This window comes from Apostichopus japonicus, chromosome 4, assembly GCF_037975245.1.
Source record: "Apostichopus japonicus isolate 1M-3 chromosome 4, ASM3797524v1, whole genome shotgun sequence".
NCBI lineage: Eukaryota > Metazoa > Echinodermata > Holothuroidea > Aspidochirotida > Stichopodidae > Apostichopus > Apostichopus japonicus.
The window spans coordinates 24,278,163-24,303,309 of NC_092564.1; the positions used below are offsets into that span (position 1 = coordinate 24,278,163).

A 25,147-nucleotide genomic window follows, 5' to 3' on the forward strand; every position below is an offset into this window, starting at 1 on the left:
TTACAAGTAAATGCTGCATGGAATCTGAGATTCTTTCCTAATTTTCAAATATTTTGGGACTTAAACAATTCTTGCAGGAACAATCCAGAAGATTTTAGACATCCAGAAGATATAGACATAAATATGAAAGACAAAACATGTAAGATCAGAGATGGAAATGCAAATCTTTATTGCAATATCAATACCATGTAAAAACAAGGTATATTGGCAAAACTAATTCCAAATACCTTGCAAAGCAAAACCAGGCACATGGTTAACCTTGTGCTATACCTTATGCTTATAACCTTCAATATCAAAATCAGGAATTTGGTAAAGTTTGCTTAAAACTAATTCAAAATCTATTTTTGTTTATATAGAAAGGACAAACTACATCTAGTTTTATAATTTACAAACAGTACCAAAGTTAGTCTGTGTTGTATAAGAGCATGTGGGAAGCTTTTCAAAAAAGCTAACAAGAGTCAATGTATAACACTCTCAGCTCAATGTACACTAATGGGAATCCCCCCCCCCCCCACAGAGCAGGGCAATCTTGAATGTATACGTGTATAACATACTTCTTCAAGAACTTCCTCTCAATATAAAACATACCACTTGACCAGATATGAGATTGGGAAATGTACCATAGCTCGGTCTTTGTTGTACCAAATATTGTCATGCCGAGAAGAAAAGAAATGGTTTATTATAATCTTCATTGTTCCTGGGCTATTTAACCACTTAAAACATATGTACCATTTATTAGCTTAATCATTGTCAACTAATTTTAAGTATCAGTTCCTTTACACATTGAAGACTTGTCTTGCAGACGTTACAGTCAATACTGTTCTTTAAGAAAATGTCAAGTTCTTGTTTCTATACAGCTGGGTGGGTGTCTCTCAGCCGTGAAACACCATGCTACCATCTGGCTCAGATGAAATCAAATCTAGCAGTAATTTGCCCATGGAGGGGTCACAGGAATCCAAAAGACCTCTTTAAGACCAAAAGTAACTGAACTCTGATAGCTGCTGTCCATTCCATTGTTGTTAATGGCTCTCTCCCCGCTTGCCAGCCACCTGATACAAGAAGAACAATTGCAATATACCTTTCATTGAATGCAGAAAAAACAATGGTTTCATTGTTTAGCTCCATCAGTGAAGTAACAGTAACTGACAATTTAGTTCCCAACATATTCATTTTTTTTTTAAATGTTTTTGAAGACGCTAACAAAATAATGCGCAAGAGCAAACAAACTAGATATAAAAAGAACGCAATGTTTTCTGAAAAGTCTACAACTGTCTGTAACCACAAAGTAATGGAATAAATAATACAAATTTTTGATAGTGGGGTACATAATGTAGGCCTTGCATAAAAGCACAGCAAAGTCATACTTCACTACTTCCAGTATTCTGTTACGTATTTCTATTCTTGTTAAGTACTATCTCTGTGCCATCTATGAAAACATTTTTGTAACTACAAATTTATACAAGGACATCAAAGTTTGCAAAATAAATACCAACAATTGCAATGAATGCCAAGGAATAGTTTAGGTGTCAAATTTTGTGTAGCAGAGTTGGGGTTAAATTACTCATAAAATGCTGAAAATACAACGTCTCTGTTAAAACACTGCATTATCTGCAGCAGCTGTGTACATCCTAGCATATACATTTCATGAAAACGATAACTGCTTGGTACTTCTTTGTAGGTCACTAAGCCTCACACACAAAAAACACAAGTTTTAGAAAAGCCAAAAGAAAACACATTTCTGACTTAAGCCATTTGGAAACTCTAGTCCGATCATTGCAGTTAGTTACAAAGCTACCACCCAAGACCACAATATTTTATTTCTAAACCATGAATTGGGTTCATGAATTGCTTCGATTATTCTCATTCAGAGTGATGACAAAAGATGTTCTCTAAGATTAACACATTAAACAACAGTAAGAGAATCTGCCATTGATATCCTAACAGGAATTTATTCACAGGCAAACTGCTTGACTTTGAACAAGATCTGGCTATGATCTATATGTCAGGCTCTCTCTGTTTAATAGAATTATCTACACAGTTTTTTTCTTTCCTTGTTTTTGCAGCAGATAAGCACTTTGTTAACAAACATTTCCTATCTTAAAATGATTACACGTTGCGTGTTTCATTCACACAGTGACGCATGTAGGATAGGAGACTCACCCTTTTAAATTCACCCATGTTGGTAGAGCTGATGACTGTCGTGCCGATGAATGACAAGAAATCTACCTGTGTGATGTCCTCACCGCCGAGGTTGTCCTTAATAAACAACTGCAAATATGATACAGAAGTGTATTGTTACACTATGCACAGACGAATGACCGTGTTAATATGAAATGAAAGCTGGGTACAGCCTATTATTTGGTCACATTCAAATATAATGTACGTGCAAGGATAGTACATGAGGTAAATTACCCTGTGAGACATGAAGTTTATAACTAGTTATGTATCTAGCTTCTTTGAACCTTATTAAGTGATAAAACAGTTATACTAAGCCCTAAATAAATCTTGTTTCGTCCTTTGTCACTGAGAAATTCAAGGCAAAAGACAGGCTGGTGAAAACAAGGGAAAGATGTTACGTACTGTTACACTTTGTACATTCTGGAACTTAACAAACTTCAGTGGGATGATTGCATCTTCCACTACATCCTCTTTTGTCAACCTGCGTGTGAGAAAATGTTATGAAGAGAAAGGATATATGATGTTACATTGATATGCAAATTCATGTAATTCAACTTTGACATACAGTACCTGGGTGCAGTAATAATAGAACCACAGTTGCCCTGGTACAGAGTGTCATTTCAAATTAAATTTACCAGACTTGATTTCAATAAGTGACCACCTTCATATTAATGATATTAATTGCTCATCTCTTTCATCTTACCTCTCCTCCTTTAATGTGTCTGATTTGATTCTATTCATTGCTCATTTGTAGACATTTCACTTCTCTGTGTCTACTAATGTCTTCTTAGTTTGTTTCTAATTCAGGTAGCCTCTGAAGGAAGATCCTGCTAGGATCAAAACGTCAGTCCCTCTTAACTTTCACATGACTATAGAAAGTGATCCATGGACTGTAGGGCAACATATTCCTTCCTCCAAGACTAGACAGCAGACACAAATAGGACTTAACAGGGTGCAACCAAGCTGCACAAACCATAAAAAGGAAACTTACTCTAAAGTTTGGGTGGGCTCTCCCCTCTCGGCTTTATCAAAGTCTAGGGTGCCCTGATTGGTGAATATCTTGACTGTCTTTGGAGCGTTGGTCTCTGGGCCGTGGATCTTTAACGAATGAAGCTTAACGTTCGACTGGAAGGCTACGGATATGATTAGCTGTAAAATGAAAACAGTAGGTGAAATTGTAACAGATTTTTTTTGTGATACATATTTGAACTGGTTGAGATTCCATTATTTTTCTCAAATGTAGGAAATCCCTCTTTAATAATAGTCAATACTGCAATATGAAAATTGACATGAATAGTCTAAATTTATTTCAGGGAAAATGCACATTTTAATATGTCATCACAAAATGCAATATATTAAAATAAAAAATAAAATGTAAAGTTTGATTTGGTGCAATGGAGGGGCTTACAGGAGGGCGTTGTGGTCAAGTGGTTAAGGTAGTGGACTTGTGATCTAAGGATTACAGGTTCGGGCCCTGGCCAGATCATTGCGTTGTGTCCTTTGGCAAGGCACTTTATCTCCATTGCCTCTCTTCACCCAGGTGTATAAATGGGGACTTGCGAGGTGACTTGTAAAAATATTTGCGTGCTCTGGTTTGTGGCCGCACCCTATGGGAAGTCCCCCAGGGGACACGTGGCTGTGGTGCACTGTGGTGCCCCATGAGAGATTGTTTGAATTGTGCACACTTTGGTGTGTAGGTGTGACAAGTTACCAATGACCAGGGTTAAGTACAGCGCGGCGAGACTTTATTGTAAGTTGCGCTGTATAAGAACTGAGAATTGTTATTATTACAGCAGCACACTGACCTGTTCATCGCAGTCTGACTCCAGGTACTGACCTCCTTTGGTCAGACAGTGAGATAGAGTGTGATCGTCGCTCTCATTCAAACATTCCGTCTGAGACTTGTTGATCAGACTCAGCAGGTCAATCTATGGAGAGAATAGACCATTCATGAGACAATTAAAATGACCAAAAATCGACAAGACACTCTCACAACGATAACAGTAACCACAAGAGAGAATCAATAACAGAGTACAAAGAACCAATAACAAAATCGTACATGGAAGATAAAAGCACCAACTATTTATAGCCAAAACAATTTATTTGTGGATTTTGAAGTTCCTGTCCCCTCCCTTCCCCACTGGCTGGATGCCATTGACAACTACAGTTTCTAAATAATGTTCTAAGCTTACATATCCATGGACGCCTGAACTGCCTCCACCTTCCGATTCCACACTGTACCATTTCTTGATTTTGTCTTCTAACTTTTGTGGATCTGCTCCTTTGATTTCATCCACTTTCTTCCCATTTTTCAAGAATAAGAATGTGGGCATAGCTGTGATATTATATGTAGCTGCAGTTGTCTGTAAACAAATTGGGGCGAAAAATATGTCAAAAATACATTTCCTTCTCACTTTAACATTCAGAAACACTCTACTGCACTTGCAAAAATGAATTAAAAAGACGATGTGGTAATTTTGTTCTTTATTCGTGATCTGACTTACAGGTACATGTGTCATAGTGAACAGTTTAATTTCTATTCATTTATTTCTGACAGAAACTAATATGTACTCTAACTGAAAGTAGAGTGTCCAAATAAGTAACATTCTGTGCACCAAATAAATATCTTCATCTCAACCACAACGTTCCATCACCAAATGCAGCTTCAGAAATTAAGTAATAGTTAACAACATTACTTCACCAACAAAAAAGGACTTGAAGTGAAGTGGTTTTTTTGCTACATTTCTTTACCAGTAACAACAGGGAATACTTTATCTGCTATAAGCTAGCTCGGAGATAGCAGCTGTGCATGTGTTGTACCTGTTTGTGACCTTTCTGTACAGGTCAATGGGTAACCAAATAATGCAATGTTATATCCACCGCATAATATTTTCAGTATCGTAAGTCAAGCAAGGTCTCTATTTCACCTACAGTACTGTAAGTTGTTTCTATTTGGACCCAAAACATTTCTATATAGGCTTTGGAAAAGAATACATGTTTCTACACGATCCTCCTGCCCCAGGTAACCTGTTCCGCTCTTAACAACTGTGTGTTATCAATTTATGCTGTCAATTGCGTGTGATATGTAATGTGTACAAAATACTGTTGTGATGCAGAACCTGTATGTATAACAGCCTAGTCTGTTCTGTGATAGTTTGAGACAGATTGTTGTAAAAAATACTTGGACTAGCCAGTCTTTCACAGTCGAATATCATCTGTTAATACTTCTTCCTTCCTAACTTTCCAATCCTTGGTGATATGTATAAAGTATGTGAAGCATTGGCTGATAATTACCTTTGATGTATCCGGCCAGGATAGATTTACAGTAGTTTGTGTTCCCTAACATGGTAGTGTACAAACATCACTACATAGAGTGTAGATGCATGCAATTGCCTATGACTGAAAGTTTTGTGCTGCTACTGTACTACTGACCTTTTGACCTATTGTGCAATACTCCCCCATGATGTAACTCCGAACTAGCTTATTCCATCGCAATATGCTATACAAAATCGGGAAGTTGCGACACAAGTGCAAAGATGTATAGAGTTTTTTACATAGAAACCATAGAGAGAAATTGTTCAGTGCCTTCAAAACTGCTACACAACAATTGAACACTAATTTATACCCTGTACAGTATGGTAGTATTTCTCAGAGGAGCTGTTGAACAGGGAACAGTGAAAGGTGAGGGCTACAGTGTATGGGGCTACTGTACGGGCTACTGAGAACCCAAACAAGAATGAGATGCCTCCCAACCATTTGTTTCACTACCCAAACATAGTTGCAGACTACTGTATCCCTTGCATTGTCTATCACTGGAATGAAACAATAACCTGTTTGCAATGCTCTTTTAAAGGGAACTCCTCTGTTTGAGACTGATTGTTAATGTTATCCTTCTTCAAGTTCTTCATTGATATTTTTTATCAATTCTAAAGACTTGTTTTTAGATACATCTTTCTTCCTTATGAAATTTGCATATATGCTAATCTAAGAAGTTCAGTCATATTCACCAGTGAGTTTCTGGTGCTTATAGCATAGTTTCTCAAACCCTAAAAGTGGTATTAATTACTTTTAGGCATACCGTACATAACTGTTATTCTAAAAAATCTAAATAGTATGTGACAATCCCAGATTATGATTTTTGCCTAAACATCATCATGAAAAGAACTTTTTTCTACTAAACGAGGAAAGGCCACATTACCGGCTCAGATGACAGACAGAAATGACAGATACTTCATCTATAGAAAGTGAAATACTAAATGAGTGATGGTATATTGTGACAAGTATATCAGTTTTCATGAAGAGTAGCTTGTAAGAGTTTACCCTGTAGGAGGGCAAGTAACACACAATGAAGGATTGCAAATTTGTAAGTTTCATACCTGGCACTTGTCAACGTCCACTTTAAGAAAATCAGCCTCTGGGTATTTAGTAGCATACTGCTTGAAGTGAGGAGCAATGGTTTTGCAAGGACCACACCTTATAGAGAAAAATGAGAATAGTCAAAAAAGATATTAATACTGAACAAAAATATTAATTAAAGAGTTTTGTACTGGTACTGTAGACCCTCCATTTTCCCTCCATGATTCTTATAAAATGCTACAATATACTAAATATTTAATATTGATATAATCTAGGCCTACAGCCTGAATTAGGGCCTAGCCTTAATACTAGACTTAGGGCCTAGGTCTTTGTCGGCCCTATGTTGGCCTAGTCTACATATTTTCAAATGAAATCCTTCAATGGCTTAACCATTTAGTAATCATGGAAAATTGCATTGAGTGGAAGGAGCGAGGGTGAAAGTTGTTAGTTTCATGGATATGAAGGTATGAACATACTGTTAGCATGGACGCCCTAGTATTGATTAGCGTAAGTAACTTAGCCTATGCATAGGAAACAATTTGTTTACCAACCAAGTTGCGTGAAAGTCAACAACGACCAATTTTCCTCCCGCTTCCGCAAATTTCGTTGAAAATTCGGCGTCGGTTTCAATTACGTGGAGATTCTTTGTAGTAGAAGCAGATGCCATGGTGACATACAACTTAAAAATCAGACAGAAAGGCGAAAAGTAAGTTAAATGTTAGTTACGAAAGTCAAACCTGTTACTCTGGCCTAGGCCTTATGTTCACTGTTAAATAAATCATTACATCTGCACGATTAAATGTGTTCAATGTATGGCAATTACTATAGTAACTTTTCTCGCAAAACACGTATGGGACGTGCAAGTAATGTTGGTAGTACCGTAGTGTTACAAAACATCTTCCCTGTTAATTCTTACAAACTACCTTCCTGACCTTTTGGCTAAGATCATGTGTGAAATATTCTATTTCCTTTCTGAGGGACTCGTGATACACACATTTGACGTAACACTGTCATGATCACTCTACCACATATATAACAAGCTAGATGTATGTATGTATATGTATGTATGTATGTATGTATGTATATGTGATCTTCCCGCAAGCAGGAACTCGCGAAAGAAGCCATGGAGGCTTATAGACTCGCAAGCTGACCGTAGCCAATCTCTCGGCACACATCCATTTAACGTCCATGTCGGGAAGTTGTTATTGAACAACACCCTTGCCAGACGACACACATTGCTGTCGGCGGGGAATCGAACCGGGGATCTCATGAGTGGGAGACGCCGGCGTTAACCACTAGGCTATACACTCCGCCTGATGTTAAGGGGTCTTGGGCTGAGAGTGGATCAGTTAAGTCGTTTGATTGCCGAGGCCAAGCTCTATCTTTGGTGACTGTTCTTACAAATTACATTGTACCAGGACCACTGAGTTTCTAACAGGACCTATGGACAGGACCGAGTAAGCATAGCTAATGGGTATAAATACGTGCAGATATCGATGGCAAGTTAAACTCTTCTCAAGTTTCTGACATAAACTCTATAGTTCTGTTCGTAAACCTGCGCTCATAAAGATGTATACAGTTTACTGGGGTATTTATGAAATTAGATGTTTTGTGCACTTTCAAGATCTTTTGAGGTCATTTTCAGAATGATTTATGGAACGGTGTAGGCCCATATAGGCATAGTTGAAAAACAACACATGTAAACCGTGAAATGCGTGTAATGAGACTGCAATGTACTATCCATTTTCTGTAAAATCTGGCCAATGAATTTGGAATCGCCAGTAAGATGTGAGGGGGTGGGGGGGGGGGGGTTGCACGTATACTTCAGGGGAAAGGAAATCTAAAAGAAAAGCCCATAGTATACAGTACATGGATGTATAAATGTATAACATGTGCATGCGGTACAAGAAACCTATTGACAGGCGAAAATTCTTCAACATTGTTTCAAAAGTTGAAAAAAATCTGAACAACCCCTCACCCCACCCCCCCCCCCATTTTACCACAATTTCTCAAATGGGACGATTCATTGGGTTCCGAAGAAATGGTTTGCGTATGCCTAAACTGCATATCAAGTTAAATCAAACTCACTTATCTACAGTGGCGTAGGAAGGAAGTACGAGCGGGGGGGGGGGGGCTGAAGACTGATGGCCCGCCTGGGGGTGGGAACTAAGGGGAGGGGGTGTCCCCCTCCCCTTTAAAATTTTTTTGCATTTCCAGGTGGCCTCAGATGCAATTTGGTGCAATATAGCACACTTCAACACCTACTCCATTTTGTAAATAATTTTGCATTTTCACCTGGCCTTAGATGCAATTTGGTGCTCCAAATGAGATTTTTTTCTGCCAAAATGTTCTGAGCACCAAGGGCAGTTAGTTCCTTACTGATGATTATCCACAATCGCACAAACAAGTCATCACCATGTTGAGAATAAGATTGGAAAAAATCATGACAGATCATTTTACTTTTTGAGTGTTATATTAGATTCGATCACTCCCTGATATACAGGATATAGAAGTGAAAAAGGGGTTTTCTGACTTGCGAGGCGGGGGGCGGAATGATACTTCCGCCCCCATATTTTTCACTGGGGGGCTGACGCCTCAGTCCCCCCCCCCGGTTCCTACGCCCTTGCTTTTCTATGGATCTATTGATATTACGTTACCTTAGTAGCGTAAGTAAAAGAAAACATGCATTCCACAGTAAATAAATTATTGGAATGAATAGAAACCAACAGACAATACTCAACAGCTGTTGACCACAAAAGTTCACAACAAGTTGTCTCTCGTGTGTTGCAATTTCAACGTTACGTTGTTCTTTAACCTTATATGTAATAGACTACCACATGAGATCATGTGAGTATCCATTTCGTTTCCAAGGGAGTCGTGCTATATGCATTAATTTGGCATAACATCAAACGATCACAACCACGATGCAAGTAGATCGCTCACCTTTAACCTTTCAGTAACCAAATCGTTTTTTTTTCACACTGGCTCGAGAAACTAACTTGACTTAATATCGTTATGATACGTTACCAGTCTCGATGTAAGGATTCTCGGCTTGAAAGTGGATCAAGTTGTCTGGTTTTTGTGCCCAGGATATTTCTTTGATAGGTATACCTTTCTTAAAATACAGCATAAATTCGCATTCAACTTAGGCATGCGAATTCGATTAAAATCTTTCCAATAATGTTTGTAGAAGGAGGTCAAAGTATAAACTAGCTTATATACGTCATGGTCTAACTCATCTTCCTCCATTCTGAGGAGAAGGAACCTAACTATTAATAATAATAATAATTTGAACTTAATAAATACCAGTTCCTTTGTTAAGATTTACATATACTTGAAATAACTCATATATTATATTGATTGAGGACACAGTGCATGGTCAGGTTAAGTAAAGCTATACATCGTCATAAGTTGGCAGCCTTTTTATCTTCGTTCCACATGTTTATGTTACTTTATTAACGTTGTCCAAGCAGTGACATGGTTTTCGTGGCACACGTGTTGACTTAAAACGATTACTTTGGAAAGATAGTGAACCGTTTGTTGCTGTCTGATACTCAATGTACTATATGAACTTTGCAGTGTTTGTAATAGTCTATATACGAGTTATCCATGCATTGTTTCGAAGTCCTGTTGCATTATGTTATCCATGAGTATAGTACGGTTCGCCGGCGCTTAGACTGCTTCAGCTCATGGTAGAAGCACAATAGTAAGACACTTTAATAATAAGAAACTAAATATCATAAAATTTAAGACTTGAAACATGATAAAACCTTTACAAAATTTGCATCATAGAACTTAATAAATAACAAATTTCTTTTACAAACGTTTTAAACCGTGCTAAAGGTGTGTGCGTTTATGGTATATGGAGGCTACATATTCTACTATGCATTTCATCTGCCTCGTTGGAACGTGCACTTTGTAGACGTGAATTATAAGAAATTGTAAGGAGTCATCACCACGATCGAGCTATGAACGGCACGACGCCTATCATATACGAGGCGAGTATATGGAATATTTAATATATTATTATTATTCATATTATTATAATCTGCACACAGAATCAATCGTCTGAATATGTTAACGTTAAACCAATGGCGATCATTTCTCGCAAGAAGTGTTTACGTGTTTTTCCTGAATGGGACACTGAAGTCTTACGGCGTTATACTGATGGATATTGTCAAAAAACTCGATTCTAAGCATTACCTTGTCGGCTGGGCTTTCACCTTACAGACTGGGGCTGGCTATCTGATATGTAAGTATACAACGAAGTGTATGTGTGTGCGTATGTAAGTATATGGGTGAAGTGGGCAGGAGGGAGAGGGTTCAGTGGGGGTAACTTCGCCCTCTGATTTCACGGTGTAATAAACATCGCTATATAAGTCTCATTGCATGTCATCACTGTTGCTATAGGCGTTAGAGCAGAGTACTTTTTTTCACTAAATTTTACGTTTTGTGTATAGAAGTTTCAAGACTGCTTGAATTCTTACCATGTTATATGCTTACTCGCAGCACCGCTTGCAGGGATTCTACTAACCAAGATGAGTTGTAGATTTGTTGCTATGCTGGGAGGACTGCTGGCTGGCTCCGCTTACGTCATCAGAGGTCTTGTGAATATCTCAGAAATATGGCAATTATTTCTGCTAGTTTCATGCTCAGGTAAGACTTGATTAACTAACAGTTAATGTTCCTTTATGCAATGTATGCAGTCAAGTATACTGGCTGTTTATCCTATGAAAAACCGACTACCTATCACCTGCACAAAAATAATGTGTTTAAGTAAACCGAAAACAAAGGTGTTCGTAACCTAGATTGGCCTGAAAGAATAACACGATTTTGTACAACATCAACAGTTAAGAGGTGTGGTGTAGAAACTCGTTATATGATATATCATTTGACCGTGACTGCCATTACATTAACGCTGGGTAACAACGTTGCAGCTAAACTCGTTACAACATAGACTTTGTTTTATCACATATATTCTGCTTCATTACTATCTCGGTTAACTTTGGACATTTTTATAGGCATTGGATTCGGACTGATAAATATTTCTACAGTTGTCCCTCTCAAAGAGTCGTTTGGTACATCTTACGCTACCGCTTATGCAGTGACTGGATTGGCCGCCAATGTTGGAATTGCAGTATTGCCTTTTCTTTTGAAGTACCTTATGGGATCATTTGGAGACAGTACTGGGATGTTGATATTCGGTGCTCTGGCTTGGACTTTGATAGTCACTGGTGCAATGCTGCCCTCAAATAAAAATGGTAAAGAAGAGAAGGTCAAAGAGGAATATAGCCTTGCAAATGAAGATAACGCACTCGATGATATTGACGAAGAGCCAGAAAAAGAAACAAATTTGGACGAAGCGGATAGAATTGAAACTCTAACCACTAGCGATAAACTTACAAATTTTGAAGTATCGGACATGAGAAGACGTCCTTATGAAAGAATAGAAAATGGAGATAACACAAATTGCGACGTCAAACGTTCTTATATCAATATTGAAAACATAAAGATATTATTCATACGATTCTACGGCGTCTTTCAACATCACCCTGCTTTAGTCTTGTACATGATTGTTACCTGTATAAACGATCATGGCTACAGAAGCTGGTCTATTTTCTTAATCCCTTACGGTGAATATTTGGGTATAATATCTGAAAAAGCTGTTTTGTTATCGACCATAGGGGGAGTAGCTGGCCTCCTCGGTAGGCTATATTGTATCCTCCTCTTCTCGAGGTACGCAATGGACGTCTATTTAGGATTTGCCTTGCCATCTCTACTAATAACGGTCAGTTATACGATTAGTTTCTTCTGCGACCAGTTCCACGTTTTAGCGGTCGTCGCCGCACTGTCGGGCTTTTCATACGCAGTTATGTCATCGGCGAGCACGGGCCTAATACCTTCATGTGTCTGTGACGATCATTTCAAAGTTACCGTGGTTACCCTCTACACACTGTGGGGATTAATGATCCAGCTCGGCGGTATAACTACAGGTAAGTAGCATATAATTTCTACCCATACAAATAAAAGAAAGCCTAGCAATAAGTGTTGTTATCATGACAGTAGGACCCTGAGTTCTATGCAGGCTCATATATTGTTAGACGGGCACTAATTTAGTTACCAAAAATTTAAGGAGGGGCTCCAACAAGTTTTAGAAAGGGGCACCAATAATTTAAGAATGGGCACCAACAATTTAAGGAAGGGCACAATACTCGTGTCCGATAATTTGCGAAGGTTTATTTCACATAATGGTGGCAGGCAATATGAAACTGCACATTCCAGCCAATGTGCGACTGAAGGTACCGCTGACTTCGAGGCTGACTTTGCGGCCATCTTTAGATTGGTATGTGGCACAGACAGAGGGGGGGGGGGGGCACAACAGTTTGTGTCCCAGTCTGGCAAAGGGCTTGACTCCATGTTGACAAATGTATCGCAGCATAATGAGCCAGTGCAACAAGGAAAACTATTTGATTGCAAACAATTTATTAAACGGCAAAGTATTTCATCGTATACTATGAGGTGTACCACACTGTCCGTTCAAATTTGGATATTGACATGCAATAGCTTAATTGCAAAAGCAACTTTAGTTAAGCTAATATGACATGGTACGTAAACTTTTGCTAGTAAGTGCGATAATATACGAAACACTTCTGTCTCATTAAGTACCTCTCATTCCACCACACAGGTGCTGTAGTAGATATAACTGGATCCTACCGTATTTCCTTTGCTTGTCTAACTGTCCTATCCACTTTGAACTGTGTGATTGGTTTTGGATGGACGCTATCACCACTGAGACTAAGAATGAAGAAACCAGGAGAAACTATTTGAACTGTTCAGAAATCAAAAGCCATATTATGCTTAAAACTGGTACTTGTTCGGCAATTTTTGTTTCGGGAGAGGGTGCACTGAGAACAAGGCAGAGGTGGTCCATAATTTATCGTCAACTTAACTTAAGGTGTGAACATGTGACGGCACTAACATACTGCAGTTGTTTTAAATGCTCTGATTTATGAGGAATGGTAGGGTAGAGGAGGGGGTGGACAACAAGCACTTTTCCCTTTGAGGAAAATAAAAATATACTTGATGACAGCAAAGTTTCATCATTGTTTTGTATAACGTAAACGACTTTCCCCGCTGATTTGGCAACCATTCACTAAGCTTACCATTGCCTTTATGTTTGTATATAGATCGTAATGCTCGGATTACGATTTTAATGATTTAAGATCCGATGATATTGAATGTTTGTGTATTCTTACATTGTGTTTTTGCTACGCAGAGAGAGGGATTTGATATTCTGAGTGACGAATGCCGTACACGGAATTAATAACTACAGTCATATTTATATGATTGAAATGTTTCACTTGATTAATAGTTCATATTTTCCCCCATAAAATTCAATAGAATTGAAACACAAAACAAGAAAAAAGAAACAAATAATTCCCAGACATTGAGTTGGCTTTTTCTTATCCGATTCGGTCGGTAATTTGGCTGGCTATGTCACAGCATTATAGACCACTGTGCAATACATTTACACTTATTTATAATGTCATTACACAGTCTGTAAGAAAGTTCGATCCATTGTGATGATTCTTATTTAAATCAGTAACGCACTATATAGTATACTAGCATACAACTAGTAGTATTCAATGTGATAGGCCTATACCCTTTCAGATTATCCAGCTTGGTTGAGCATTGACAGAAACACTATAGTATAAACATGAGAAAGTTGTTAGTCGGATTTTCACTTATGGAAGTATCAACGGGTGCCGGCCAGCCCTTCATTGACGATAAGATTGACCATTTGTTCTTTTTTAAATGATTTGTTTTTATGTCGCCGAATAAATCAGGCAACACCTTCATGCAGACAGCATAATAAAATTTTCATATTCACAACTGGTACTGGGGAAAACATATAAATATTGCACCATATTACATCCAGGGGTCTATAAAAATAATCATAAAAATAAAAATTCTCTCAAAGAGGGACACCCCTCCCCTTAGACCTTCCCACAGCCCCCCACTTTCAGACATCAAATCACGATATCGAATATCTAGCAGCTCGCCCTCTATTACACCTCGGTTCAGCATATATGTTTTAGTATGTAGCAATATGGTACATCGTGAATGTTGATTGTCACAAGGGGAAAGGCGGGGGTGGGGGAAGGGGGGGTTAGGGGGTTATGTAGAATGACCTTAGGATAGCAGAAAATACACAAGGTATGGTACATTGATCCTATTTATTTTACAAAGATCGGCTACGGTTTTCTACAAGGAATTTGCATGGGTTATCCGCGGATATAGGTCTGCGTGTTTTAGTATGTTTTTCTTGAGGGGCATAGGCGAAGTCGAATAGGGATAGCGAGGGAAGGGAGAGTCTGCTGCTGAAAGGGTTGGTATATTGGTCTTATTTATTTTAAAAATAATACCCACGATTGTCTACAATGTATAAAATAGACAAGGGATTTGCATGAGTTATACACATAATTCAGCGTATACGTGTTTTACGAAGTTTTTCTTGGATGGCATGGAGGAAGTTGGATAGGGTAAGGGGAGATGGTAAAGAGGGCAAGGAGAGCCGGTTGCTGACAATAAATGAAGAAGTTGAAAAACATGGATTTAATTTAGAGATCCAGTCGTAAGTGTTAACTTATAACGTAGTTGTGAAATTCAGTTAGGTCTTAACTCAACATAACTATTCCATATAACATTAGTCTATCTTTAAATTTCGTCAGTACTGTATCATTGAAAAGAACCTCAACAGGAATTCGTAATTAACCACTTATCTAGGTTACTTTATCCATTAAGAAATGAATTCACATATCCGAAGGCGGTTCAATGATGTTATGGAACCGTTCCCGGCCCCATCCCCCGCATCGCCCGGCTCTAACGTCCCAGATCTGGACAAAACCTATATCTTTTGCGAAATTGTATATGCATTTGTTTAGGAAGTCAATTTGCAATTACAGGCATATATAAGGTCACTGGTATCCTCTGAAACTATTATTGACTATAATTGACCTGGCTTGACTGCACACCGTATAGAAAACCAAAGTGCAGCTATGATAAGAAGAGGTCATTTTGTATTTCGATATATTCCCAGGGTACGTGTTTTCTGTGTATATATTCAATCAGTAAACTAAACACGCAACGTTTGAGTGAACTGAAACTATATATATATTGATGTATAATGCATGACAAGTCTCTCACAAGGACTGGACGGCGTATATATATTGCAGCGAATTTTTCAAACCGGCTCATTATGTTGCGGCGGCGAGTACCAAATAAACATTGACGAAGTGAATATCCTTTCATTTGAACTCGGGGTAAGTGCAAACTTTTCTACTCATTTTATTACATAGAGTTCTGTAGATGGAAGGGCTGGGGATTCTATTTACTTCAAAGGAAAGCAATATTCAGAATGTCTACTGATGTATAGATCCTAATTAGTTATGTTGCCTACGCAGGAACGCAAATGTGTGTGTGTGTGTGTGTGCGTTGGTATTTAAAAATCTACACTAAACATTTCTCTGTATTTTCACAACAGAAAAGCTGTCAATCAGTTTCGATCTGTTTTTGTCAATAAAGTACAACAGCCACTGTAAATACAAATATGAAAATAAAACTCAAAATACTATTTATATGCTTATAGTGATCAAACTCATTTCTTCTACTAAAAAATACTTTGTTTTGAATGTGTTTACTATTGTTAATCTTGGACATAAGCTTTACTGCTATCAGTATATCTTCCAATACGCTAGAATGAAGAAAGAAAATAGTTGGATTGATGGTCAATGTCAAGTGGTGGAGGTTCCACTATAATGCTCAGGCACATTGAGATAAGTTTTGTTCAAATTAACCCTTTTCAACTATCTGGGGGTATAGAAAAATCAGAAAATCTACTTGACAGTGCTAAAATTTGGGATCTTTTTATATGATGAAATTGAACTTGTACTGGAAAAGCTATATGAAAGTTGTTCTGCAGAGCAAACTCATACTTTGTATTTGTGAAATTAAAATGCTTGGTTGAAAGACTTATGAAGCAAACAGAATACCTGATTTTTTTAAAAGTATTTTAAAAATCGAATTAAGTAACATCGGAATATGAATCTGTAACATTTATATAGCAGAATAGTTCACAGATTCAGCAAAATTGAAATGGAGGTATCAATAAACAAAAAACAAAAAGTAAAAGACAATAAACCAGAAAATAAATAATGAAATCCAGTTAACTCAAGTAACTTAATACTTTCGGCTAATGTAGCTGAACTTTTTACACGTCCTCAAGATAATTAACACAACACTTTGTCAATCCAGTGTAGCAGAGAATTTGTAGGACCACATTCGTTGCATATCTTATTCTCTACTTTCCATCATCCGCTCACAAATTGAAATGACTTTTGGCCTTGATACTCTATCTGTGTGATTTCTTTGCATTGGAGCCTCTTCCTGGATCAATCTCGAACTGATGCTTTCGTTCCGACATACTATACTCTATATTTTAACCAGCGTACCTCTTTATTTTAACCAACTTACCTCTCATGATATTTTAACCATCTAACCTCTGTATTTAATCCATCTTTCTTGTAAAGTTGTATTAATCTGCAGGCGGAATCACTCATCGTGATATGTTCACGTTAAACCAATGGCGATCATTTGTCGCAAGATGTGCGTACGGCTTTTTCCTGGATGGTACACTGAAGTCTTACGGTGTTATCCTGATGGATACAGTAACAAAACTAAATTCCAAGCATTATCTTGTAGGCTGGGCGTTTACTTTGCAGAGTGGAGCAGGCTACCTGATATGTAAGTCTGCAAATTTGAAAGTGCTACGCTAAACCAATTGGGACATTAGAAATTTCAACTGTATCTCATAATTTACCTAATTTTCGTTCAGATTTAAAACTCGAAAATTCGAATACTTTCTCAAACGTAAGACGATTCTATCGTGTTCATTTGATTATTTCGTTTGAAAGTTGCAACTATACTACTATACAATTTTACCTTTCATTACTTTATTTTTTCTCGTGTTATTTATTTAGTTGTTTTCTGCGATTTACCAAAAGTCAACATTCTCATCATTCATAAATTTCTACTTTGTTGTTTATTAAAATTTCCACTTCCTCCTCGACATTTGAACTTGCTTTTTTCACAAACAGCACCGCTCGCAGGGATTCTACTAACCAAGATGAGTTGTAGATCTGTTGCTATGCTGGGAGGACTGCTGGCTGGCTCCGCTTACGTCATCAGAGGTCTTGTGAATATCTCAGAAATATGGCAATTATTTCTACTGGTTTCCTGCTCTGGTACTGTTTATGTTATAGATACTGTTTTATTGCGTGTACGCGCGTGTGTATGTCAAGAGAAAGTTGGTCATAGTCTTGCTTTTGATTTTAAAACTCACATTCTTCATTCCGTGTAAACTTGAGCTTTTATATACGATTGCATTTGTTATACGTATATTGTCAGAGCCTGTGAGTTAAATTCTGTGGAACATATACTTACACCTACTGTGTGCAACGGATTCCCCATTACCAGTCTGCTATTCTTTTGATTACCTTAAAAAGGGGACAGCGCGATCGCTTCTAGAGACTGGTCGGATCCCGGGGAATATAACCGTACACCGTTTGTCACCTCTTCCCCAGTTACACTAGGCCTATTCCTATTAGGATATTATGAAAATGAGAATTATATTATTATTTATCCAATGTTTTCCAGGACGCCCTGATTGCCCCCGGGTCCCGAGGATGTAACCTCCTCCGATCCTCTCCTCTGGTCAGTCCTGATCGAAGATAGATGGCCACTAATCCTCACCGTTATGCCATTGCGATCAGTTTTGGGATAGTTCTGCGTAGTGGTATTATTCGTATGGTATCTCTAAATTGCTTTATTTATGCCCTTTTCCACAGGAATTGGATTCGGGCTGATAAATATTTCTACAGTTGTCCCTCTCAAAGAGTCGTTTGGTACATCTTTCGCTACCGCTTATGCAGTGACTGGATTGGCCGCCAATGTTGGAATTGCAGTATTGCCTTTTCTTTTGAAGTACCTTATGGGATCATTTGGAGACAGGACTGGAATGCTGATATTCGGTGCTCTGTCTTGGACTTTGATAGTCACTGGTGCAATGCTGCCCTCAAATAAAAATGGTAAAGAAGAGAAGGTCAAAGAGGACTATAGCCTTGCAAATGAAGATGACGCACTCGATGATATTGACGAAGAGCCAGAAAAAGAAACAAATTTGGACGAAGCGGAAAGAATTGAAACTCTTACCACTAGCGATAAACTTACAAATTTTGAAGTATCAGACATGAGAAGACGTCCTTATGAAAGAATAGAAAATGGAGATAACACAAATTGTGACGTCAAACGTTCTAAAATCAATATTGAAAACATAAAGATATTATTCATACGATTCTACGGCGTCTTTCAACATCACCCGGCTTTATTCTTGTTCATGATTGTCTCCAGTATACAGGATCATGGCTATAGAAGCTGGTCTGTTTTCTTAATCCCTTACGGTGAATATTTGGGTATAATATCTGAAAAAGCTGTTTTGTTATCGACCATAGGGGGAGTAGCTGGCATCATCGGCAGGCTATATTGTATCCTCCTCTTCTCCAGGTACGCAATGGACGTCTATTTAGGATTTGCCTTGCCATCTCTACTAATAACGGTCAGTTATACGATTAGTTTCTTCTGCGACCAGTTCCACGTTTTAGCAGTCGTCGCCGCACTGACGGGGTTTTCATACGCAGTTATGTCATCGGCGAACTCGGGTCTAATACCGTCATGTGTCTGTGACGATCATTTCAAGGTTACCGTGGTTACTCTCTATACACTGTGGGGAATAATGGTCCAGCTCGGCGGTATAACTACAGGTATTATTAACATAAGGACAATCTGAGAAGGGGTGTGGCCCAGGGGTCGTTTGCACATGGCAAGCTTTACCCTAAATATATATTTTCTTGTCTCTCTTCGTATGACCACTCTTGTACTGCATAAAGTGTGCAATGAAGTACGTATAGGCTAAGATTTCAATCATTTTAAGTGCCGGAGGGGGAAGGAAGGGAGAAGCAAGCCCCTCACCCAAACTTTTCTAATCCTTATACCTTTACCGGTCTACTCATCTTTTGCAATGATAGCAATAGTTTCCTAAGTACAAGCTCAATCGTGCTAGAAAGTCAAGCGAGATTGAATATCTGGAGGAAGTTTTGGTGCCAAATATTTTTTCTTCATTTCCAAATATTTTGATAACACATATTACAATGCGGGATGTTGTACGGTAGATAACCTTTCAACACTTCGACAAAAAATAATGCTAAACAAGTGACATTCCAGCTCATGTTTTGGAATAAGCCTAATTACACCCATCTGAACCATACGTACCTAACTCGGTGTAACTTTACTATCCCATTCGACGCCCTCCTTATGAGATATACACATTGGCATACTCTAAGTTGACTACATGACCGACCTCCCCACATAACCCCTATACCACGGTTAAGATCTGAATTCCTTACACGGCAGTTACGAAACCATCAGTATAAGAAAGGTATAAATAGTATACTATCAATGAATATTTTTCTTCTTGTCCAGGCCTTGTGGTAGATTTGACTGGATCCTACCGTATTTCCTTTGGCTGTCTTACTGTCCTATCCTTTTTGAGTTACGTGGTTGCTTTTGGATGGACACTGTCACCACTTCGACTAAGAATGAAGAAGCCAGGAGAAACCGAACGTTTATAATTTACAGGATCTTATACCCAAAGTTTTACAAATATAGTACAGATATGAGATTTGTTTTGCTATTTTTGCACTCTGGATGAATTATTGATGCAACTGTAGGTAATGAGCATGCATTTGATTGAAAGGGTAACGGGGGGGGGGGGGGTGTTAAAACACATAACGGTTGGATTGAACCGAAATAATAGAGATCGTAACCATCGAAACAGAAGAAAAAATTGGACGTGGGCTATAATATATCGAGTTACAGATCTGTTCAAAACATGTCTAACATAGACTTGGAGACCCGTGGTAGTGGTTAATACTATGGGATATAATTTAATTGCTCGACAATTCACACACCAATCATCTTAAAGATATGAATATGCATGAATGAATATGCATGTAAAAACCTTTATAGTTTTCTTTAACTTGTCAAGTACCCTATCAAATAGTACTCGACAGAAGATTGCAGTTAATGAAACAAGCGGGTATTCTATGTAGATTTTCCCAAATGTATAGCACTTAAACACGTAATTAATAAAGACTAAGTCATATTCTCTTAGACTTTTTTTTCAATCGGGAGTCATTCACTTTTTCTTCGTATTAACCTTTATCTCAGCTAGAGGCAAACTGAATACCGGAATCTTTCACACTGTTAAGGTTTTATTAATTATTAGAAATGAGGGGACAAACTAAAACGAATGACAGCGAATGACCGAATGACAATTGACTTTGTACAGGGTAAATTATCATTTGCGAATGACAGCGAATGACAGCGAATGACAGCGAATGACAACGAATGACAACGAAGGCCGGTGGTGAGAAGAGATAGAATGAATAACGGAGTGGAGTAAATGCGGTTATTGGTTTTCTGCGCAAAAATGATTTGAGGAAAATCGCATGTTACGTGGTTGTAGGGTTTTGGTGTAATTTACGGATAGAAACCACAGGAAAGATTTGTGTGAGAATGCGCTTGAGTGCTGTGCTTTTTACCTCTGTAGATTTATATAGAAAGATAACTGAACTTCCGTTTCAAGATTATAGTATTGTTAGTTTCTAACAATTAATATCGAAAAAATGACGTTAAAGTTACTTTTTAAAATCAGACTTACAATTTCGCTTGCTATAAGGTGCGTTTTTATCTTGTCCGTACTATACTAGATCTAGATACCCACGAAGTCTGAACTGTGATATCCAGTTGAAGCAAATGTCTGTGCTGTCATTACTGTCATTCGTTTTAGTTAACGCAATTTTTTAGTGTGTACAACATATTGTCATTCGTTATGTGTAACGCAATTGTCATTCGTTTTAGTAACACCCTTTTTGGTTACACACTCAGCCTCCCCCACCCAATCCCACCCGTCCCACACTGCACAACCATATTTTTAAGTCTAGCTTAATTATGGTAACTAGATTCGTTGCATAATTTTCTGCTATCCATTTATCTCAGTGATTTAGATTTGTATTCTTACAGATATCTTGTATTTATAAATAGTATATGTTATAGTACATGTTAGTATATGTTAAACAGTATATGTTATTATTTGTTCTGCACCATCGATTAGTTAATTAAATCTCAACTTATTGAAGTTTGGCACTTCATGGGTAATGACATCATTATACTGGATTGAAGTGTAACGTGTCGCAATCTTTGCTTTGTAAAGGACGAATATAGTTACAAAATTAATTGCGATGTGTAGTAGACCGTTCAAAAAATACTGCTATCAGTGAAGGTTGTTTTCCAGGGGCGTATCCAGGATTTTCTAACCCGGGGGGCGCGAATTACTATCTAAGCGGAGCGCCACCATCGGTTGGCGCGCAGCGTACAAGAAAATTTTGGGTTTTTATACCCTCCAGATCACCGGAAATGGCACTTCTCGGGCTTGAAATGACCAACCAGATGTACACTTTTGCATGAGAACGAAGAATTTCCCCCCATTTTTTTTTCCATCCATAACTTCTTTGAAGATTGTCACCAGTCACACATCATGTTCGACCTCATCGCATCTCCTGTGGATCATTGCTTTTTGTAGGTGTTTTTACGTCGCGGCCCACAATACCGGTAAGCCCCACTTTTCAAGGTTTTAAATCCTACTATTTGTTCAAATCGCCGCCCCTGCCCATTTGCAACTCGAAATCTCAAATTCAAACAGGGTTCTCCAATGCCTTTCGGCTGTTCCATTTTTAAGGAAGGGGGGGGGGGTGGGGGAGGGATGTCCAAACTGATTACATGCCATGTGTGGGCATCATGTTAAAAGTTCCCTTGATCGTCATGCACTTTTCATTTATGACGTTCAAATAATATAATCTTCCATGCATGTGTAAAACACTCATATGACATGGAAATCACAGAGCATGCGCTGGGTAGCTTTGCATAACTCTATAGACCACGCATTTAGAACTTCTTAAATAATCATACTAATAAGGCCAAATTGAGAAACACGGGGCTATTTGCGAGCAGCCCTTCCTGCACTCGCATTCCCTTTTAACTGGCGAATACTTCACGATGGGCAATTAGTAATGCGTTATATATCATAGGAACTGTTTATGAACAGAGTAAGTCTGAAAGCCTAAGTGACTCAGAATGGCCCGTTTCAGTTTCGATACATACATCACTTTATTGTGTCTTGTAATGTTGCCTGTATCATCCATTGCCGAACCCCTCGATATCAAAATTTTATCGATTTATGGCGAAATTGCGAGTATCGATCAGGTCCGATTAAGGCCAGCGGTACAAATCGCCGTCAACACAATTGATCAAAGAGGATGGTTTATATCACAATTTTACTTTTAACGCTGTTGAAGCACGACGCCATTGTAAGAGAGGAGGGGGATCATTAGTTTTTGTTTTGAATCTATCGATGATGCAGAATCACTACAAGACTGGCGGAGGAGCAGAAGTAGCAGCTACATTATGTAATAGAATTGTAAATGTCACCACTTGTTTTTATCTACCATCACAGTTGTGAAGAGAAGAAGCTAGGTTGCAACCAGTTATTTCTTTCAATACAAGCGCTTGAGTTTATGATGATTCAGTCACTTACGATTGAGAGCTGTTGCTTATTTATGGCAATATATTGCACGAACACCTCGTCAAGAGGCGGGTGAATGACCGTCATAGATTTGGATTGATTCATGGTTAACTTGTAAAAAGGATGATCAATATAAGGACATTAATATTCATTTGTTGTTGACAGAAAAAAGAACAGTTTTTATTTTATGCCTGTTAGTTGTATTGATTTACTCACCACCAATAATAATAGTTCAGCAGGTGTCAAATAAAAGAATATGTTTTTGGTGAGTACTTAGGCCTAGGCCCGTTGATTGTCCTCAGCCACAGAGTCTGGTATATAGATAAAGCAGCATTTATTTCGAATTTGGCACATTCTATCAGCTTGTCCAGAAGCTTGTTAAATACAACAAAATTTTTTACAGTTATATCAATTGCATTTGTCCTAATTTTTTATACATTGTTGTTAGCCTTCTTCCTCCAAGTATTACTTCCATAGGCAGATGATGATCTATGAAGAACTTCTATATTGTTGGATGAGGGGGAGGGGCAGTGGACCTCAGTATGAAAGATGATCAGTGATAATATGTAATATTTATATCGCGCATAATCAGCAAAGCTGCTCAAAGCGCTTTACAAATGTAACACCTGAGAACAAATAGTAACAAAAACCAAAATATTAAACATATAGAACCAATAAGGCAAAAAATGTGAAAGCCAAAAGCAACAATATAAAAAAATGACTATTTTTTTTACATTTTTTTAAAAATATAGTACAGCAAGACAATTATTGTAAAAGCCTAAAACAGATAGTAATAAACACCCAATACTAAACGATAAAAAATAGAACCCTTAAAGGTAGTAAATAAATTAAAAATAAATTAAAAAAAAAATGTTATGAATTAAGTAAGTAGTTCCAAACGTAGTATCTATATATAATAAAAGTTAAAACACAGTCAATTACACAGTAAAAGCGAGTCTAAAACAATATGTTTTCAAAACAGTTTAAAAAGTGGTAAGTGAACATGCATACACGCACAGAGTTGGTAAGGCGTTCCATAATCTGGGAGCGCTGACTGAGAAGGCTCTGTCGCCGGTCTTGCATCTTGTTCTCTTCTCCTTGAGCAATTCCTGTGATGATGACCGTAGGGTTCTGCTAGGTTTGTACGGTGTAAGGAGACAAGACAGGTAGTAGAGGGCGAGACCGTGCAGAGCTTTGTATGTGAGTAGGTTAATTTTAAACTTCACTCGAAAATCTATTGGTAGCCAATGCAATGATTCCAGTAGTGGTGTGACATGGTCTCTTTTCCTTTTCTTACAAACTATACGAGCAGCATATTATTGAACCATTTCCAGCTTGCGAGTTGTAGAGTTGGGGAGTCCAAACAGCAGGCTATTTACATAATCCAGAGCATTGACCAATGTAGCAGTGGCATCACGAGTCAGGAATGGGCGGATATATGATATCTGGTGGAGATGCGAGTAGCACGTCCTAACAACACTGTTAACATGGGGGATCATGCCTAATTCTGAGTCTAAAACAGCTCCTCTGTTACGGGCTGATACACTTGCAGCAATCTTTGTAGTTCCTATCGTAATTTCTGTGATGTGTGACAGAGACTTCTTTGTACTTCTTTTACAGATAATTAGAAATTCGGTTTTAGTATCATTCAATCTTAGGTGGTTGTCTGTCATCCATTCTCGTAGTTCTGATATCACACTCTCCCAAGGGCGGCGGAACGGGGGGGGGGCACAGGGGGCACGTGCCCCCCACTTTTCCTCAGGTTAAAAATGTGCCCTTTTTCTACACAAAAATTGAGGTGTCTTAACTTAGCATGAGGCCAGGGAACCAGAATGAACACTCGGGAAGGGCCGTTTC

The 25,147-nt window shown here is 38.2% G+C and overlaps 3 protein-coding genes across 7 annotated transcripts; 2 read left to right on the top strand and 1 right to left on the bottom strand.

Moving 5' to 3' along the window:
* Positions 1–147: 147 nt before the first annotated feature.
* On the bottom strand, positions 148–7,341 carry LOC139966889 (thioredoxin-like protein 1). The gene is made up of 8 exons (XM_071970349.1): positions 7,086–7,341; positions 6,555–6,651; positions 4,371–4,541; positions 3,984–4,106; positions 3,170–3,327; positions 2,581–2,659; positions 2,161–2,268; positions 148–1,049 (listed from the first exon to the last, which is right to left on the bottom strand). Exons 1-8 carry the CDS (start codon positions 7,199–7,201, stop codon positions 1,020–1,022), a joined length of 882 nt encoding a protein of 293 aa, XP_071826450.1. The 5' UTR covers positions 7,202–7,341; the 3' UTR covers positions 148–1,019.
* A 130-nt stretch (positions 7,342–7,471) lies between these two features.
* LOC139966886 (monocarboxylate transporter 7-like) lies at positions 7,472–13,971 on the top strand. 4 transcript variants are annotated; one of them, XM_071970340.1, is made up of 5 exons: positions 7,472–8,033; positions 10,593–10,786; positions 11,044–11,190; positions 11,556–12,527; positions 13,220–13,971. In XM_071970340.1, exons 2-5 carry the CDS (start codon positions 10,609–10,611, stop codon positions 13,360–13,362), a joined length of 1,440 nt encoding a protein of 479 aa, XP_071826441.1. In that variant the 5' UTR covers positions 7,472–8,033; positions 10,593–10,608; the 3' UTR covers positions 13,363–13,971. The 4 variants fall into 4 exon arrangements, with proteins under 4 accessions (XP_071826441.1, XP_071826440.1, XP_071826443.1 ...); XM_071970339.1 differs by having other exon boundaries at positions 7,472–7,991; XM_071970342.1 differs by lacking the exon at positions 7,472–8,033 and adding an exon at positions 9,141–9,639.
* A 735-nt stretch (positions 13,972–14,706) lies between these two features.
* LOC139966887 (monocarboxylate transporter 7-like) lies at positions 14,707–21,212 on the top strand. Of its 2 annotated transcripts, none has more exons than XM_071970345.1 (5): positions 14,707–15,857; positions 17,124–17,337; positions 17,691–17,837; positions 18,441–19,412; positions 20,131–21,212. In XM_071970345.1, the coding sequence occupies exons 2-5, from the start codon at positions 17,160–17,162 to the stop codon at positions 20,277–20,279; spliced, it is 1,446 nt and encodes a 481-aa protein (XP_071826446.1). In that variant the 5' UTR covers positions 14,707–15,857; positions 17,124–17,159; the 3' UTR covers positions 20,280–21,212. The 2 variants fall into 2 exon arrangements, with proteins under 2 accessions (XP_071826446.1, XP_071826445.1); XM_071970344.1 differs by having other exon boundaries at positions 17,140–17,337.
* The last annotated feature ends 3,935 nt before the right edge of the window (positions 21,213–25,147 follow it).

Bases quoted from the DNA above. Each gene is read 5' to 3' on its own strand.
- LOC139966889 (XM_071970349.1), bottom strand. From the start codon at position 7,201: ATGGCATCTGCTTCTACTACAAAGAATCTCCACGTAATTGAAACCGAC. The intron at 4,542-6,554 runs GTATGAAACTTA...ATTTGTTTACAG, and splicing joins TGGACGTTGACAAGTGCCAG to ACAACTGCAGCTACATATAA. The intron at 1,050-2,160 runs GTGAGTCTCCTA...TTCTTGTATCAG, and splicing joins ACATGGGTGAATTTAAAAGG to GTGGCTGGCAAGCGGGGAGA.
- LOC139966886 (XM_071970339.1), top strand. The intron at 10,787-11,043 runs GTAAGTATACAA...GCTTACTCGCAG, and splicing joins TGGGGCTGGCTATCTGATAT to CACCGCTTGCAGGGATTCTA. The intron at 12,528-13,219 runs GTAAGTAGCATA...TCCACCACACAG, and splicing joins GCTCGGCGGTATAACTACAG to GTGCTGTAGTAGATATAACT.
- LOC139966887 (XM_071970345.1), top strand. From the start codon at position 17,160: ATGTTCACGTTAAACCAATGGCGATCATTTGTCGCAAGATGTGCGTAC. The intron at 17,338-17,690 runs GTAAGTCTGCAA...TTTCACAAACAG, and splicing joins TGGAGCAGGCTACCTGATAT to CACCGCTCGCAGGGATTCTA. The intron at 19,413-20,130 runs GTATTATTAACA...CTTCTTGTCCAG, and splicing joins GCTCGGCGGTATAACTACAG to GCCTTGTGGTAGATTTGACT.